The sequence below is a fragment of the Microtus oregoni genome, unplaced genomic scaffold (genome assembly GCF_018167655.1).
Source record: "Microtus oregoni isolate MIOR12 unplaced genomic scaffold, Mior012 000014F_ref0000157, whole genome shotgun sequence".
In the NCBI taxonomy this organism is placed as follows: domain Eukaryota; kingdom Metazoa; phylum Chordata; class Mammalia; order Rodentia; family Cricetidae; genus Microtus; species Microtus oregoni.
In genome coordinates this window covers 39,303,218-39,320,067 of record NW_024543073.1, presented here as the reverse complement: position 1 = coordinate 39,320,067, position 16,850 = coordinate 39,303,218, and the positions used below count along the sequence as shown (strand labels likewise).

The window sequence follows — 16,850 nt, the reverse complement described above, 5'->3', positions numbered from 1 at the left end:
AAGAGTCCCAGAGACTTGTATACAAACAATCACATGAATGAGCTTTCTCAAATGACTCTAGCTTGTGTTAAGCTGACAAAAATCACCACAACACCATAGATCTATCTTATTCTCAACTTTGGTCAAATAAGCTTCTTTTTCCTCAGGGTAGAACTCTTTTTGGTAGTATATTGGATTTGGATTTCATCTTTTTCATTGACTTTTATTGAGCTCCACATTTTTCTCTGCTCCCCTCCCCTTCAACCCTCTCCCATGGTCCCCATGCTCCCAATTTACTCAGGAGATCATGTATGTCTCTCTTAGGGTCCTCACCGTTGTCCAGGTTCTCTGGCAGTGGGTAGGACTCTTAACTGTCCAATCTGACATGTGCTCAGCCACTGATGGGACATCGGTGTCAATCTCACCTCTCTGCCCCATGGCTCAGAGAGCTTCCAGAAAGAGGGGAGGAGCGAACGTAAGAGCTAAAGGATGCAAATGACGTGACATGACATGGCCCCGCAATTATCAACTCATGCAGGGGTTACCTGCATGAAACCCACCAGCTAAACTGAGGGAGAGGCTCCCAAGGTCACACTCTTGAGTGGATGAGCTACCTAAGGCCAACGGTTACTGAGGGGCGTGGTCAGTGTTAGGGTGCCCATACCCACGCGCCTATGAGCAGAACTAACCGGACTCAGTGGGTTATAAAAGCAATACTAACAGAACACAAAATTAGGAAGGAGATGTGCTGGGGGAACCCAAGGAAGAGCTGAACAGGGAAGATTCAGAGATAAATGGATGTAAAATATATTGCATAGAAGTATGAAATTTTAAAAGAAAAATATTATTATAAAAAAACAAAACAGGGTGATGTATGAGTGAGACACCATGACAGCCAACACCTTTAATCCTAGCTCTTGGGAAGCAGAGGCACGAGAATCTCTGAATTCCAGAGTGAGTTCTAGGGCTAGAGGAGAAACCCTGCCTCAAAAAACCAAACCAGACCAACAAAGAAGCAGGTGCTAAGTCCCACTGACATAAACAGACAGCATTGGTCCATGTCTGGGGACAACAACGGTGGGTGAGACAGTGAGACCAGCCAAGGGGACATGGACAGAAAGAACGGGCTACCTCTGGCTGCTGCCTGGCATGCAGAGCCCTCGGCACAGTTCAGGTTCTTCAGCAGCTGCATGGACTTGCCGGCCATTATGATCTGCTTCAGGACAGGCTTGAGGAAGGACACCATGGTGTGCTGCCGGCTGGAGGGACCCTGGTCACTGCCAGAACTGGCGCTGGCATTGTCACTCATTTTCTCTTCATTTTCTGTCTTTTCTGACACGCTGTACAGTGTATATGTTGCGTACCAGAAGTCTCTGTGGTTTACCGGAACATTTTTGTTCCTATGGAGATTCAAAAGAATTTTAAGTGTTAATTTATGTTCCTTTAAAACAACAGTCTACTTTGCTTTAGTCTAGGAAATCTAGCAGTAATATCAATGTTAGTAAAATGATCTTCAGGAATAATAAGAGCTGTTTTCATTGAACCTCATTCTGTTTGATATACAGAAATTATACTCTCAAGTTAAATAAAATTTAAGTGAAATATTTTCCTGAATTGGAATTAAACAGAATATGACTATTTAGTTCCCTTTAAAACAATACAAAGTTTTCCATTGTAGTTTATAAATTTAGAGGAGTCAACTAGAGGGAAATAGTTATAAATGGATTAAGATATTTATTTGTTTTATTAAGTGTTAATAAGATAATACGCTGCTTATTTTAAGAAATAAATACCTTAAAATCCTATACTGCTGTTGAAATAGTTGTTCATCTTATAGAAGAAGTATAAACTGCTATGAAAAGATGTGAACGGCTATAGAACTCATTGGTTGGGGCCTGGCATCTTTCTAAAGATGCTGCAGAGTGAGCCTGTGTTATGGTACCAGTAAACCTCTATCACCAACCACTCTCTCGGTTCTGTGGGAAATTCCCCAAAGATTCAGTTTTGATGTGGTGTCAAACCCATGTCAGCACCTAGCATCCCCTGGACTCAACACAATCCTCACCTCTGTATGATGAACTCCCTTGCACCATCCCACAGGTGTCCATGCACAATCCATTCATCTACAGTCTGTAGGTAGGGCCGCACTGTTTCCACCCAGAGAGAGAACATGAGCGAGACCTAAGGATGAGAGCTTGCCTGGTCACTCTTCACAGCTCCTCTCACTAGGCTAAGACTAAGTTTAAACATTTCAAAATGCCTTTAAAAGTGGCTTTATTTCTACCTTTTTTTTTAAACAAAAAAGCTGAAATTCTCAAACATACACTTTAAGATTCTTACTAAGAAATCCATCTAAATATGGGATAAATGTAAACTTCATCATTCCTAGGAGAAACTTCCTGTGCTGAGTTGTTTTTTGTCAATTTGACACAAGCTAGGGTCATCTAAGAAGAGGGAAATTCTTCCATCAGGTAGCTGTGGGGCACAATCCTGATTTTGATAGATGTGGACTGGTGCAGCCCACTGATGGTAGGACCATTCTTAGGCAGGTGACCCGGGTTGCATTCAAAAAAAAAAAAACAAACAAACAAAAAACAGCTAAGTCATGAAGAGCAAGCCAGTAAGCAGGACTCCTCCAAGCCTCCTCCTACCTCTGCTCTGCTCCCAGGAGCCTTGAGTTTCTGCCCTGGCTTCCTTGACTACGCATTGTAACAGGGATGTGTAAGCCAAACAAACCCTCACCTCCCCAGCAGCCTTTGGTCATGGTGCTTACTATGGCAGGAGCTGCGCAGACTGCACAGCAGACAAGATCTGGGCAGGGTGGTGCATCTCTAACCCCAGCACTCAGAAGGCAGAGGCAGGGTGTCTGTGAGTGTGAGGTCAGCCTGGTCCACAGACTGAGTTCTAACCCCAGCACTCAGGAGGCAGAGGCAAGGGGTCTGTGAGTGTGAGGTCAGCCTGGTCCACAGAGTCAGAGGCAGGGGATCTGTGAGTGTGAGGTCAGCCTGGTCCACAGAGTCAGAGGCAGGGGGGTCTGTGAGTGTGAGGTCAGCCTGGTCCACAGATACACAGAGAAATCCCGTCTCGAAAAACAAAGAAAGATCAATGCAGTTGATGACCTGGCTTAGGAAGATTCAGTGACAAGTCTGAAAATGCCTCTAAAACTCCACTGGGAATATTCACATGACATAAACAAATTAAGAATGTGTGGTGCATAAAAATGGAATATACAGAGTCTGGATTATATTATTGTGTTTTCTTTGATATTTTGACTATGAATAAACTAAGTACAGAGAGACATTTCATTGTATGGGCTGCTAAGTTAAATCAACATATATGTTTTAGAGGTATCTTGACTTCAAAATTTGGGTGTAAGGATTTGTTGCTTTGGAAAAGAGGTTCTGCTTGTTTCCACAGAGGATGAGAACCTTTAGAATCCTTTCCAACTGATGTGGTTTGATGGACCAAGACCACCCAAAAAGTCACTGTGAACACCACCAAAAAAATATTTTGCTCAACAAAATGCAGGAAGCAGTTTAGACAGAACTATGCCAAATTCCCAAATATCGTTTATAAATGCTTGTTTACATTTAAAGGGGGATTGCTATAGAGATAGATACTTTGCATTGGTATGGATCTTGGTTTACTGATAAAAATTTAAGGTCAATTTTGTTATATGTATATTTCTGCTCTTGATTAAGGTATTGTGTGTGCAGCTTATTTAGAAATGCAATGTATAATTAAGAAATATAGGCTAATAGATAATCATCTATAATAGTCAAGCTTGTAGTCATGTTAAGTTTTCTAGATATATAGAGATATATTTCAGTTAGCTAGATATTCTTCAAAACTTTCAAAGACTACGGAATATGGCATATAAATGTTTTATGAACTAAGGACTTTTCATGACAGTGAGACACATCTGTTCCTGGCAGCACCAAGAGGATGATGGGCATTGAAGATGCTCCTTATGGAGTTTGTTAGCCATTTGGGCAAGACACTTCTCTTGCCAGAACTTCTTGACTGGACTTGCAGGACCCACAGAAAAATGACTGCTGAACTTGCCTAAAGGTGAGACCATCCTTTGGAGTTCCTACTTCATGAAAGAGTCTGTTAGATATTAGCAGGACACAGAAGAAAGTAACTGACAAACTACCTTTAGTCAGAACACCCTTTGAAATTTCCTGCTTCATGGAAAAGTCTGCTGGATACTATGGGCCTGTAGGCTCAAGATGGTTGCTCCAAAGATACAGAAGAATTTTGGGAGACTGTCCAGGCAGCGAGAAGTCTCTGTCAATTCCAGAGTTTGGAAGTTGCTTACAATGCACTTCCTATTTACTTAGGTAATATTATATCCTCTGGAGTCTTTGATGGAGTTGAAGAATAGACAGCCATGATTATAGTTTTCCTTAGTTATGATAAAAGATAGATATAAATGCTGTAACTGTAATTCTTGCTTGATACCTGTCTTGTTATATTTAATTTTACTATGTTAAAGTTAAAACCTTCCTTTTTATTTAAACAAAAAATGGGAAATGCTTTGGAAACTCCTTCTGTCTATGTATTGCTCTTATTGATTAATGAATAAAGAAACTGCTTGGGCCTATGACAGGACAGAACAGAGCTAGGCAGGTAAAACTAAACTGAATGCTGGGAGAAAGAAGGTGGAGTCAGAAGAAACCATGAAGCTGCCAGAGGAGAAAGATGCAAACTGCTACCTTGCAGGTAGGCCATAAGCCTCACGGTAAAATGTAAAATAATAGAAATGGGTTAAGCAAAAATTTAAGAGCTAGCCAATAAAAAGCTAGAGCTAATAGGCCAAGCAGTGATTTAAATAATTTAAAAAAAAAAAAGTGTGGTATCTGGTCAGCTAGTGCTGAAGAATCAGTTATGATTAAGAGGAGACCAGCATCTTTGAGACAGAATCTTCAGGGTCAGAACACAGAAGCTGTGGTCCAGAGAGAGCTAGGGTTACACTGAATGCTGGCAGCTGAACTTGGCACCATGTAAGGATGTACTGGCTTTAAAGGTATGAAGAGGACATGGAGAGTAGCTGAGACTTGCACCACAGAAGCAAAGAGAGGCCATTAGTGATGGTATAGCCTCCGTTGTAGTGAAGGCTGTAGGATGGACAGAGTTTGTGGTAGGGTCAGAGTCCCTGAAGGCAGAGATGGCAGGAGCCCATTGGTAAAGGTGCAGCCGGTAGAAACCCCAGCATACCAGAGATGCCAGGACAGAGGGACAGCTACCAAGCACAGCAGCAGCTGTAAGTGAAGCTAACTTGAACCTATGAGATGAGCTGTGTGATTTAAATGGACAAGCCAAGAGCTAGAGAGACCCACGCTCTTTGGAGCCCGGAGAACTGTAACTGAATCCCAGATGCAGGGCACTGAGCCACAGGGTTTACTGTAAAGTTAAGAGCTGGATTTTACATTGTTCAGATTATCCCTGTGCCCTTGTTCTTCTCTTTTGGAATAAGAAGTAGCTTATTTCTGATCATACACAAAGAGACCAAAGTTAAGAGATTTCGGATGTTTAGAGATGCTTTGTTTTAAAGGGACTGAACTTTTAAAGTTATAGTGTTTCATATTGTGACAATAACATGAGATGCTAGGGATAAACAAGAACAAAATGGTCATGGTTAAGTAGTGATGTGTCTGTGTGTCAAACTGATAAGGGGTCAACTGGGAAGAGGAAGCCATACTTTGGGAAGGTGCCTCCATCAGACTCCCTATAGGCAAGCTTATGGGGCATTTTCTTGATGAATGATTGCTATGGAGGGCCTACATTGGGGGTGATTTCACTCTGGACATGGGGTCTTAGGTTGTTGAATAAAGCCCACAGAGTTGCTGTGGGACAATGGTTTCACCCTGTAAAGATTGTTTTTTGTACTTGTTTAATAAAATGCTGATTGGCCAGTTGGCCAGGCAGGAAGTATAAGCAGGGCGACCAGGCAAGAAGTAGAGGTGGGGCAATGAGAACAGGAGAATTCTGGGAAGAGGAAAGTGCAGTCTGCAGTCATGACTCAGCCATAGATGAAGCAAGATGAGAATGCCTTGCTGAAGAAGGTACCAAGTCACGTGGCTAACACAGACAAGAAGAATCGGCTAATTTAAGATGTAAGAATTAGTTAATAAGAAGCCTGACCTAATAGGCCAACCAGTGTTTAATTAATATAGTAGACTTCTGTGTATTTCCTTGGGACTGAACAGCTGTGGGACTGGGCGGGTCAGAAACTCAGTCAACAAATGGTGCCCAATGTGGGGCTTGAACCCATGACCCCGAGATTAAGAGTCTCCTGCTCTACCAACTGAGCAGGCTGGGCAGTAAGCAGCATTCCCCCATGTCTTCTGTTTCAGTCTCTGCAGTCAGGTTACTACCCTGGGTTCCTTCAATGGTATACTACTTTTTTGTTTGGTTTGGTTTGGATTTTTGCGACAGAGTTTCTCAGTTTAACAGTCCTGGCTGTCCTGTAACTCACTTTTTGACCTCTTTCTTTCGTTTCCTTTGTTTTTAAGACAGAATCTCACTATGTAGCTCCTGATGACTTGTAACTTGCTATGTAGACCAGGCTGGTCTTCAACTCAGAGATCTGCCTGCATTTGCCTCCTGAGTGCTAGGATTAAAGGTATGCACCACCAATTGTGGGTGTGTTTTATGTAAAAAGGGTTTATTATAAATATCTATATAAGCAAAGTGGTATTTTTTTGCATCTTGTTTCATCCTTCTGTTTTTTTTTTTTTCTTCTCTTTTGTTTGTAATTAAAACTAGTAAGTCAGACATTAATTTGGAAGCTAACTGTAAAACTTTGAAAAACTGTCTGGCATACCATAACTTAAACCTCATTTATCAAGGAATTAGGACAGGTTCTCCACTACCTTATTATCGTGCACTTTAGATAAGGCAGAAATACAATATACCGTTTGTTCAGAGGCTTCTCCCACATTGTCATATTCAAGAATCGCCTTGTAGAGGGTGTTAAGCAGGTGAGATGCCCGGACGACATTGCGAGTGTCAGGAGGGACTTCTGCTACTCCAGTACTGAACACTTTGTGCAGGACTTCTAGCTGAGCCAATCGAGGGGCCAACTTGTTTACCACAATTGCAAGTGTTACCGTGGTATCTGTTATATATCAAACAACAGCAAAGAAAAACATCTGTGACCAACATATAATAACAATGCTAATAAGAATATTTCTTTGACATATGGCAAGGCATAGCCAAATGGAGGAAAGAAAGTTTTGGCATCGTATCATAATACCGTATCTTTAACATTACATTTTCCTTAAAGAAGAAACTCCAATTAGACAAGGAGGAAAAGATAATTCAGACAAAAATAATGTATAAGGTAACTGACAGATCTCAGAAAAGGAAAGACAATGACTTTTAATGTAACGGAAAGGTACTCAACTTCACTTAAAAGAGCATAAACTAAAATCACACTATATTGATGTGGGAGGGTCTTCTTTTTGTGTTGATTTCATTGGTTAATAAAGAAACTGCCTTGGACCATTTGATAGGACAGCCCTTAGGTGGGTGGAGTAGACAGAACAGAATGCTGGGAGGAAGAGGGAAATGAGACAATCACCATGCTTCTCCTTGATGGAGGAAGGTCATTGGTTAATTAATAAAGAAACTGCTTGGCCTAAAAGGTTAGAACATAGGTGGGTGGAGTAAACAGAACAGAATGCTGGGAGGAAGAGGAAGTGAGTTCAGACGCCATGCTCCCCTCTCCCGGGCAGACGCGATGAAGCAAGCCACCAGGTCAGACATGCTGAATCTTTCCCGGTAAGCGCACCTAGCAGTGCTACACAGATTATTAGAAATGGGCTAAATTAATACATGAGAATTAGCCTAGAAGAGGCTAGATATAATGGGCCAGGCAGTGTTTTTATGAATACAGTTTGTGTGTTGTTATTTCAGAGCATAAGCTAGCCGGGCGGCAGGAAAGCAGGCCTGCTTGCCTCATCACTACACGATACACTATACACAAACTCCTCCTCACTACACGATACACTATACACAAACTCCTCCTCACTACACGATACACTATACACAAACTCCCCTACCACAGCCTAGTTCAGTGAGGGGCAAGGAAGCTACAAAGTGGGGCTCAGTCAAGTTCTTGAACATCAGGGCAGTTGTTCAGGTCTATCCGTGTGGCAGAGTAGCAAGTCACAACGACACTATGCTGCCCCATACTGCTGGGCCTGCGGTCTGGCTACTGTGCTGCTGTGACATTTGGGTGTCCTAGCTGATTCTTTAATTATGGAAAATTTTATCACTGAGAGAAACAAGGGAACACAGGAGCTCTTGTGCTACTCAGTCTTTAGTTAAAAAAAAAAAGTACTAATAATAAAATCGAAAATTAAAGATGGAAAAAAAAAACACACACTGGTTGGCCACTTATACCTGTCATATTCGTGAAGAAAAAATTTGTTTAGTAACATATAACAAGATTCTGCTCACAGAGCACAAATGTACTTATATTTAATTGTAGAGAAATACATAAAAATCTAGAAGCCACATATGTGATTATATATATTCTCTTACTTATTAATTCCATTACACATGTGTAATTACTGTAGTGTATATGTGGTAATCATTGCAGCTACACTGATAACAGCAAAGGGGAAAACTGGGCTATAGTATGAAACAAAACAGTTACTGTAAAAAGAAATATGGGAGCTCTTATAGGCACACTCAGCAGCCACTAAAAGGATGCACAAGAAGCTGCTTGTCTTGGGAGGGGGACCTAGAGCAAGAAAAACTGTTCGTTGGAAGTTGTTCTGTATGTTTTAGAGAGACAAATGGTTTCCATATTTGTGTGTGTGTACACGTGGGCATGGGTGGTGGGGGAGGTAGGTAGATATGTGTGCCACAGGGCACATGTGGAGGGAGGACACAGACCACAGGAACTGGTTTTCTCCATCACGCAGGCCTACAGACAGGACATAGACCACAGGAACTGGTTTTCTCCATCACGCAGGCCTACAGACAGGACATAGACCAAAGACACTGGTTTACTCCATCACGCAGGCCTACAGACAGGACACAGACCACAGGAACTGGTTTTCTCCATCACGCAGGCCTACAGACAGGACACAGACCACAGGAACTGGTTTTCTCCATCACGCAGGCCTACAGACAGGACATAGACCACAGACACTGGTTTTCTCCATCACGCAGGCCTACAGATAGGACATAGACCACAGACACTGGTTTTCTCCATCACGCAGGCCTACAGACTGGACTCAGGTTGTAAAGTTTGGTAGCAAATACCTTTATCAGACGAGCTAACTCCCCCACCCTAAATCACTTTTAAAATGAATTTTAAAATTCATGAGGATTACTGACTTGCAATACAATTTTGAAACCTTTTATCAAAAATAAATAACTCCATTAATATTCAAAACGAATTAGATAGCATATGAATTAAATGAAATTTCCCTACCACTACTGATGATGCACTTCTCAAACTCTGCAAGCTCCTCTTTGAAGTTGATGAAATACTTGTAGAGGGCCCACATGAATGCTTGGTATGTTCTAAATGGAGCTTCAGGAGGCTTCTTGGGTCCAGAGCAATTTCCGGGTGGCAGGCTCTCAGAGCTGTGCCCCATGACTTCATCAATGAACTCCTGGAGCCGAAACACAACCTGGCCATATGCTGCTATCTGCTCAAGCACAGATCGCAAACAGCTCTGCAACAAAAGCCAGGCATAATCATTCGTATCTCGTCTTCCACAGACGTTTACATTAACCTCTTTACACTGAAAAAGACTGCTTCTACAGCTGCTTAAAACTTTGGTACAGGATAGAGTAACATGTGAGTTTACATTAACCTCTCACACTGAAAAAGACTGCTTCTACAGCTGTTTAAAACTTTGGTACAGGACAGAGTAACATGTGAGTTTAGCTCATATTCAAACGATACAATGAACGTCAATTATGACTTATACCTTTTAAAAACACACAGGAAGTACAGGAAAAATCATTACACTATACAGCTTTCTCAGTACAGATTAAAGAAAGTAGAGAATGAAATGAAACTTAAATGTCACCGGGGGCTGGAGAGATGGCTCAGCGGTTAAGAGCATTGCCTGCTCTTCCAAAGGTCCTGAGTTCAATTCCCAGCAACCACATGGTGGCTCACAACCATCTGAAATGAGGTCTGGTGCCCTCTTCTGGCCTTCAGGCATACACGCAGAAAGAATACTGTATACATAATAAATAAATAAATAAATATTTAAAAAAAAAAAACTTAAATGTCACCAATAATACTTAAGAACTGGCTAAGCCCTGCAATGATGCACTACTTAATTTTGATTTTTAGAGTTTTTACTATATTCAATGTGATATTGTATAATGTTCTAAAGTTATATTACCATTTAAAATACTGCTTAGTTATAATTTTTAAGTGACAATAAATACAAATACTTACATGTGTCAAATGAGCTACGATAATATTGTTTCTCACAGTTACCTTTCCATCTATCAACTGAAATATAAACAGCTTTTTTACCCCTGAAAGTAACCTGAAATGAAATAAAAAGATCAATATACTCAAATTTTACTAAAACCATCACTAAAAGTATGGCTGAGAAATTTATTTTGAAAACCCGAACTGGGAAACAAAATAGCTTGATGACAAGATCATAAACTTCATGGGATTAAGCTAAGACTCAAGATATTCTAACACTACTCTACAAATTCAACAGTTAGCTGGGTGGCGGTGATGCACACCTTTAATCCCGGTACTTGGGAGGCAGAGGAAGAAAGATCTCTGTGAATTTGAGGGCAGCCTGGTCTACAAATTGAGCTCCATAAAGAGAATCTCTGTCTCAACAAGCAAGCAAGCAAACAAACTTCAACAGTCACCCCTACATACACATACACACCTCTCCTACATTCCTGAGGATACAATGAGACCACTGCATGTCTGCAACAGTCAGAATGCTAACAGAATGTGAGCAGTACAGCTCTTGGCAGGAGCCTCTGGGCCCAGGGCTATCATAGGATGCATTGGACTTGTAGTGTTAGGGAACTAGCACAGACATCCCTCACAGACACATTTCAGATCAAAGCACTAAGCAGCAAATCTTGCTTTGAATTCAGATATTCAAAAATGATGGTCTAACTCAACCCCAAATTATTTAAAATGGGAAAGAATATATCAAAATCACACAACTGTCACAGTGAAATCTGAAGTCTGAACTTCATCTTTAAGGCCTGTTTCTAGCCTGCAGGTGGAAATCCTTAGTTATAGTCCTAAAGAGCAAAAGAATATTATTTTACTTCTCAATAATAAAATCTCCCAGGCTAAATGAATCTTACCATAGGGTTTCTCGAATAACCTGTGTCTCAGTAACCACCACCTTGTCATCTGGAACATACAGTGGATCACTGCTGTACAGGTGTTGGTCCCTATTAAAGAGCAAACACCAAAAGGTCAACAGAAAAGTTTTTAGGTAACATTACTTGCCTCAATGAATATCTGCAATTTTATACTCAGCAATCAGCAAATAAACACAGGAAATGCCTTCAGGGCACTCCACATTAATTCGCCATAGTCACTGAAATCTTTGTAGTGAAGCATGGTCAGAGCAATCACAATTGTTTATCATTCAATAAGCAAACGCTTAAAACTATGCAATGCTTTTTTAAAAAAATCAGCATATTTTTATAGAAAGCACATTAAAACGGAAACTAGATATACATTAGCGTACACCAGTCCACTTACACTGATAATAAAAATACTACTATCAAGGAATTTCACCATACTCAATACTAATTACAAACTGACTGCTCAAGGGAGCAGGACTCAGCTGAGAGAAACTGTGCGTGTCTCATGTGTCTAAGGCCAGCGACCACATTCCCAGCACCACATGTATGCATACGTACTCCACTACAGCTGTTTAAAACTAAGGGACTTACAATTCAAGGTTGGACTTGATTACATCACAAATCAAAAGCAAATCTTTAAATATTTATCATTATATTAAACGAAAAGTTTAGCTTACCAGACAGCAGCTAAATTGGAATGTAAATGCAGACTGTGTGGGATCCAGGAGCGCCTGGTTGTCCAGTACTGATGGACGACATGCTGCTCCAGCCAGCTCCGGCTATCTGGCTCATCTGCTAGAAGAAGTGGACTAGGTATCAGTTTTCATAGTGTGATGGGAAGTGCTCACTTGGGATGAGCCCTGTCTACGAGGACTTCACGTGGCCCCTACCTGGACTGTAAGTGAGAGGGCTGACCTGTGCTGTCACAAAGAAGATGCAAGGTCTAAGAATTAGAAGGAGGGGATAAAACTAGGAGGTCTGTGGATCAATACCAGTCACTCACATAAAAAAAAACAAAAACTACCAAATTTAAGATGAAGATTTACCAAAAATGTATAACAAACTGCAGAAACCAACAGTATTCTCCTATCCCTATATAAACAAAGCAAAATAAACTGCTCAAGATTCTCAGCAATAAAAACTGTAGCACACGCAGAAATCACTAGATGAATACTTGTGAATTTAGAAAAGAATATTACCCATAAACAAAAAAAACCCCAAATTTCATAGGACTGGATTATAGCTCAGGGCATAGCATTTACTCAGCATTCACAATGCTCTACATTTAATTCCCCCAAGCAAATAATAATTAACTTTTCTAAGTTTAATATAATTAGAAACAATGGAGGTATTGTTGGCCTCCCCAAGCTAACTCTACCAATTTAAGCTAATCAAAAAATCGAGTTGGATTTGTCTAACACACTGCTTCTAAATGTCCATGGAAGAGTCTAAGTTCATAAAGTGCAAAGGATGGGATACATATTCTATGTATTACGACAGAACAACAAAGCCACAAAAAAAGTCTGTTCCTGGGTAGACGAACGCTAAAATAATAAACAAAAGATCTGTAAAAAAGTACAAATGAAAGCTTGATACACAATCAAGACAAAACCACCAAACAACGATTCTGCTGGAAAACCTGCCTCATTGGACAGTAAGTAGATCCTTCAACCTGGTGTCATATAAAGACATAGACCTCGGACCAAACAATCCAAATGTGATCCTTTCCAGGCTCTACCCAGGTGAGTGCAGCCTTCACCCTCATCAAGGAAACCTCTTTGCAAGAGACGAAAACCACTACAGAAAACCACAGCCAGCCAAAAGGCAGATCGGTGGAGCCCAATCCCAACTGATGCATCTACAAGCCTACTGCATCTAAGGCTCAGAGATCATTGTAGAAGAGAAAGTTTGCTTTGAGATTGTGTCTCCTAGGAATGTCAGAAAATAGATACATAAAGTCCCACCAAAATGGCTGCCTAAACATGATCTGAACAAGGACAACACCAACAACCATACTAATGTGGATTCAAGAGAGCTCATGAGGCCTCAATCCCACACAAAGAACTCTAAGAAATTAAGGAATGAGATGAAAGCTGGAGAGGGTAGTCTTCTCCAGGGAAGAGCACATACAAGAAACATACAGAGTAGTCTGTATTTATATATGTAATGACAATGAAAAAAGCTATGGATTTGGAAGAGAACAAAGGGAAGGTTTATAGAGAGAAAGGGAAGGGAAAAATGATGCGATTATATTATAATCTCAAAAAATAAAACCAAAAACCATACCCAAATGAAACAATAATAAAACAAACATAGAAATAGAGGGAAATGTTGGTTTTAAGCAAAAATCCCAAGACCACACACTGACCATCTGAAATGTTTTTTAAAATTTTAAATTTTAGTGCTCGCTTCGGCAGCACATATACTAAAATTGGAACGATACAGAGAAGATTAGCATGGCCCCTGCGCAAGGATGACACGCAAATTCGTGAAGCGTTCCATATTTTTTGTATGGAATATATACATATTAGAGTACTACTCAGCAGTAAAAAACAAGGACTTCTTGAATTTTGCATACAAATGGATAGAAATAGAAAACACTATCCTGAGTGAGGTAAGCCAGACCCAAAAAGAGGAACATGGGACATACTCACTCATATTTGGTTTCTAGCCATAAATAAAGGACATTGAGCCTATAATTCGCGATCCTAGAGAAGCTAAATAAGAAGGTGAATCCAAAGACAAACATATAGGCATCCTCCTGAATATTAACCTTCATCAGGCGATGAAAGGAGACAGAGACAGAGACTCACACTGGAGCACCGGACTGAAATCTCAAGGTCCAAATCAGGAGCAGAAGGAGAGAGAGCACGAGCAAGGAACTCAGGACCGTGAGGGGTGCAAGGCAGAATACAGTCAGGCTGGAAGAGATATAGAGAATAGGCAGAGTCAAGATCAAATGTAGCTGCCCAAGTGAAGGACAAGCTGAGACCTTACAGGTAGGCCACATCCTTGTGGCAATACACAGATTAATAGAAATGGGTTAATTTAAGAGTTAATTTAAGAGTTACTTAAGAAGCTTGAGATAATAGGACAGTGTTGTAATTAATAAAGTTTTGTGTGATTATTTGGGTCCGGATGGCTGGGAAACAAACAAGCAGTTTCCGTTTACAGACACAACAAAGAGCTCTGGGGAAGAGGGCAACAGATAGGAAACCCAGATGAAGCTAGGCATGATGGTACACTTCTCTAATCCCAGCACTCAGGAGGAAGAGGGATGAGGATGGGCTCAAGTTACAAAGAGACCCTATCTAGAAACAACCTAAACTCCAGTGGAACAAGTACACAATAGCAGTTATCAAGAAATACACAGAAAAGTCACCAAGAACATGAGTCTTTAAATAACCAGTCAGAGGGGCAGACCTAATCCAACACTTAAGAGACTAAGGGGGCAGGAACGTGGATCACAGCCAAATTCTCACACAAGTCCAGACTGTGCAGGTAACTTGAGGCCTATCAAAAGGGAATACTGTAGCAAGCAGCATAGAGCCACACCTGATGGAGATGTACAATCAACTCCTGAGACGGCTAAGACTTGACTTATGCTATGATCACGCAATGATTATCAGCTCTTGGGCCACCACCTGTCACGCCCCACCTCGTCCAGCAAGGAAGACGCGCGACACACCAGAGCTCTTCTCACTGCAGTTTATTCCAGGACTTTATTCACTTTCTCTCTCTCCTTCTCTCTTCCCCTCTCTCTCTGGGCAAACCTCTCTCAGCCCTTAAGTAGGCATGGGCTGCCAATCCCGGATTGCCAGGTGGGCACTGCCTATAGGTTCACACATATGCAAGCAGCTGACAATCATTGCGTGATCAGGCCCCAGCCAATATTAGAAGCTGATTATCAGGTGTGGCTTCATGCTGCTCTCTGCAGAACACGAGATGAGATGATGAAACTGCATCTTCCACACTTCAGGAACAGAGAAAGGAAAGTCCCATACCAATGTGGGCGAGTCTCAGGAGAGAGACCTAAGAAAAGTTCAGAGACAAGTTACTGGTAATCATGGAATTTAACACCCCAGCCAACATGTTTCACAATGCAGAAACAATGGCACATATAGACAGCAAACACATTAGAACAAGTGTTAAAACTAGCTGACAGGAAAGAGGAAATAAAACTGGGAATCAGAAAAGCTGACAAGATATGCACAATAGGATGACTTTATAATCTTCCAGTTTCTTAGAATTTCTACCAATTCATATTGCTCACTGACAAAAAGATAAGCATTCAAGTAAAACATAAACTCTCCTCTTTCTCCTCTTGCTAAGAGAGGTTTCACAACAACAACAAAGAGAACATTCAGACTAGGCAGTTAGAACTACTTCTGAAAACCTGTCTTTTAGAGCTGGAGAGAGGACTCAGTGGTTAAGGGCACTGGCTACACTTGCAGAGGACCCAAGAGTGACCCCCAGCACCCATATGGTGGATCACAACCATCTGTAACTCCAGTTCTAGGGGCTTTGATGCCCTCCTCTGACCTCTGGATACCAGGCATACACATGGTACACAGAGAAACAAGGAACACCCCCGCATAAAATAATAATAAAAATTTAGAAAAACCCTACATTCTACATTTCATAGTGCTGTTTTTCTTATTTGAAGTGATATAAGGGATAAAAGCTACAGTGCTACTTCTTAGGCACGCACTTAAGACAGTTTAGGGTTCGTTAACAATGTCAGGGCTTATCAACAGCCTCATCAATGCCATCAGTCTTAAACCTGTTACTTGTTAGGGGTTATCAACAGTCTCATCAACACCAGCAGTCTTAAACCTGTCACTTGAGACCTCTAGTGAGATGAAACCAGCCCTCAGCCATGTAGAATACCTTCCCAGGCGACATGAAGTCCTCCCTTTTTGCTGGGGTCTTGTTCCTCCAACGGGGTCCTGTCTACCTGTATCCCTGAGTCTTCTCTGCTCAAGGGCTGCTGTGCGTCTTCATCACCACTGTCTTCAGACAAGTTCTGAGTGAAGGAGAAAGAGATCTTGAGACTGGCAATTACAGTGACTTAGTTGTAAAAACAATGAACAGTTCCATAGAGAGGCAAAAGCCAAATAAAATTTTGTCTTTTCAAAGTTTCATAATGGGAATAGAATAGTTTGAGGTGATAAAAATCAAGACTGAAGTATGACATCTACATGTACGTGCGTAGTGCAGATGAAGGCGAATCTCATAACAGAGACCTAGCGAGACTAACAGGTGACAAGGAAGGACAGAATGCAAACGAAAGTGTCTGTGAGTCAGTCACGAAGACTACAGAAAACTCAAGTTTTTCTAGTTTGAACTTCATCAGTTTTATTTTTTTGTGGATATGTGAATTCAAATTTCTGAGACTAGAAATAGCAAGAAATAATTCGAATTCTAAAGAATCCAGCATGCATCTTTGAGGCAGTGTCTATGAGAGTAAGTTTTGCTTTTCAATTTTCTTGATCAATAGTATAGTACAGTAGGAACTAAACGTGATC

General features: G+C 41.0%; 1 protein-coding gene and 1 non-coding gene across 4 annotated transcripts in view; one reads left to right on the top strand and one right to left on the bottom strand.

Moving 5' to 3' along the window:
* LOC121455795 (gamma-tubulin complex component 5) overlaps positions 1 to 16,850 on the bottom strand; it is a 47,858-nt gene that overhangs the window by 26,211 nt on the left and 4,797 nt on the right. For 2 of the 3 annotated variants that reach the window (XR_005975544.1, XM_041663480.1), the window contains exons 6-13: positions 16,213 to 16,348; positions 12,000 to 12,114; positions 11,314 to 11,403; positions 10,421 to 10,514; positions 9,434 to 9,680; positions 6,900 to 7,102; positions 2,045 to 2,160; positions 1,111 to 1,379 (exon numbers count right to left, since the gene is read on the bottom strand). Coding sequence is in view for 2 of the 3 variants with exons in the window: in XM_041663480.1 (XP_041519414.1) it covers positions 1,111 to 1,379; positions 2,045 to 2,160; positions 6,900 to 7,102; positions 9,434 to 9,680; positions 10,421 to 10,514; positions 11,314 to 11,403; positions 12,000 to 12,114; positions 16,213 to 16,348 (1,270 nt within the window). In the remaining variant the exon portion in view is untranslated. Of the gene's footprint in view, positions 1 to 1,107; positions 1,380 to 2,044; positions 2,161 to 6,899; positions 7,103 to 9,433; positions 9,681 to 10,420; positions 10,515 to 11,313; positions 11,404 to 11,999; positions 12,118 to 16,212; positions 16,349 to 16,850 lie in introns of all 3 variants that reach the window. The other variant, XM_041663481.1, reaches the window with a different exon arrangement.
* Positions 13,724 to 13,830, top strand: LOC121456007. The gene has a single exon (XR_005975561.1). It is a non-coding gene; the product is annotated as a U6 spliceosomal RNA (small nuclear RNA).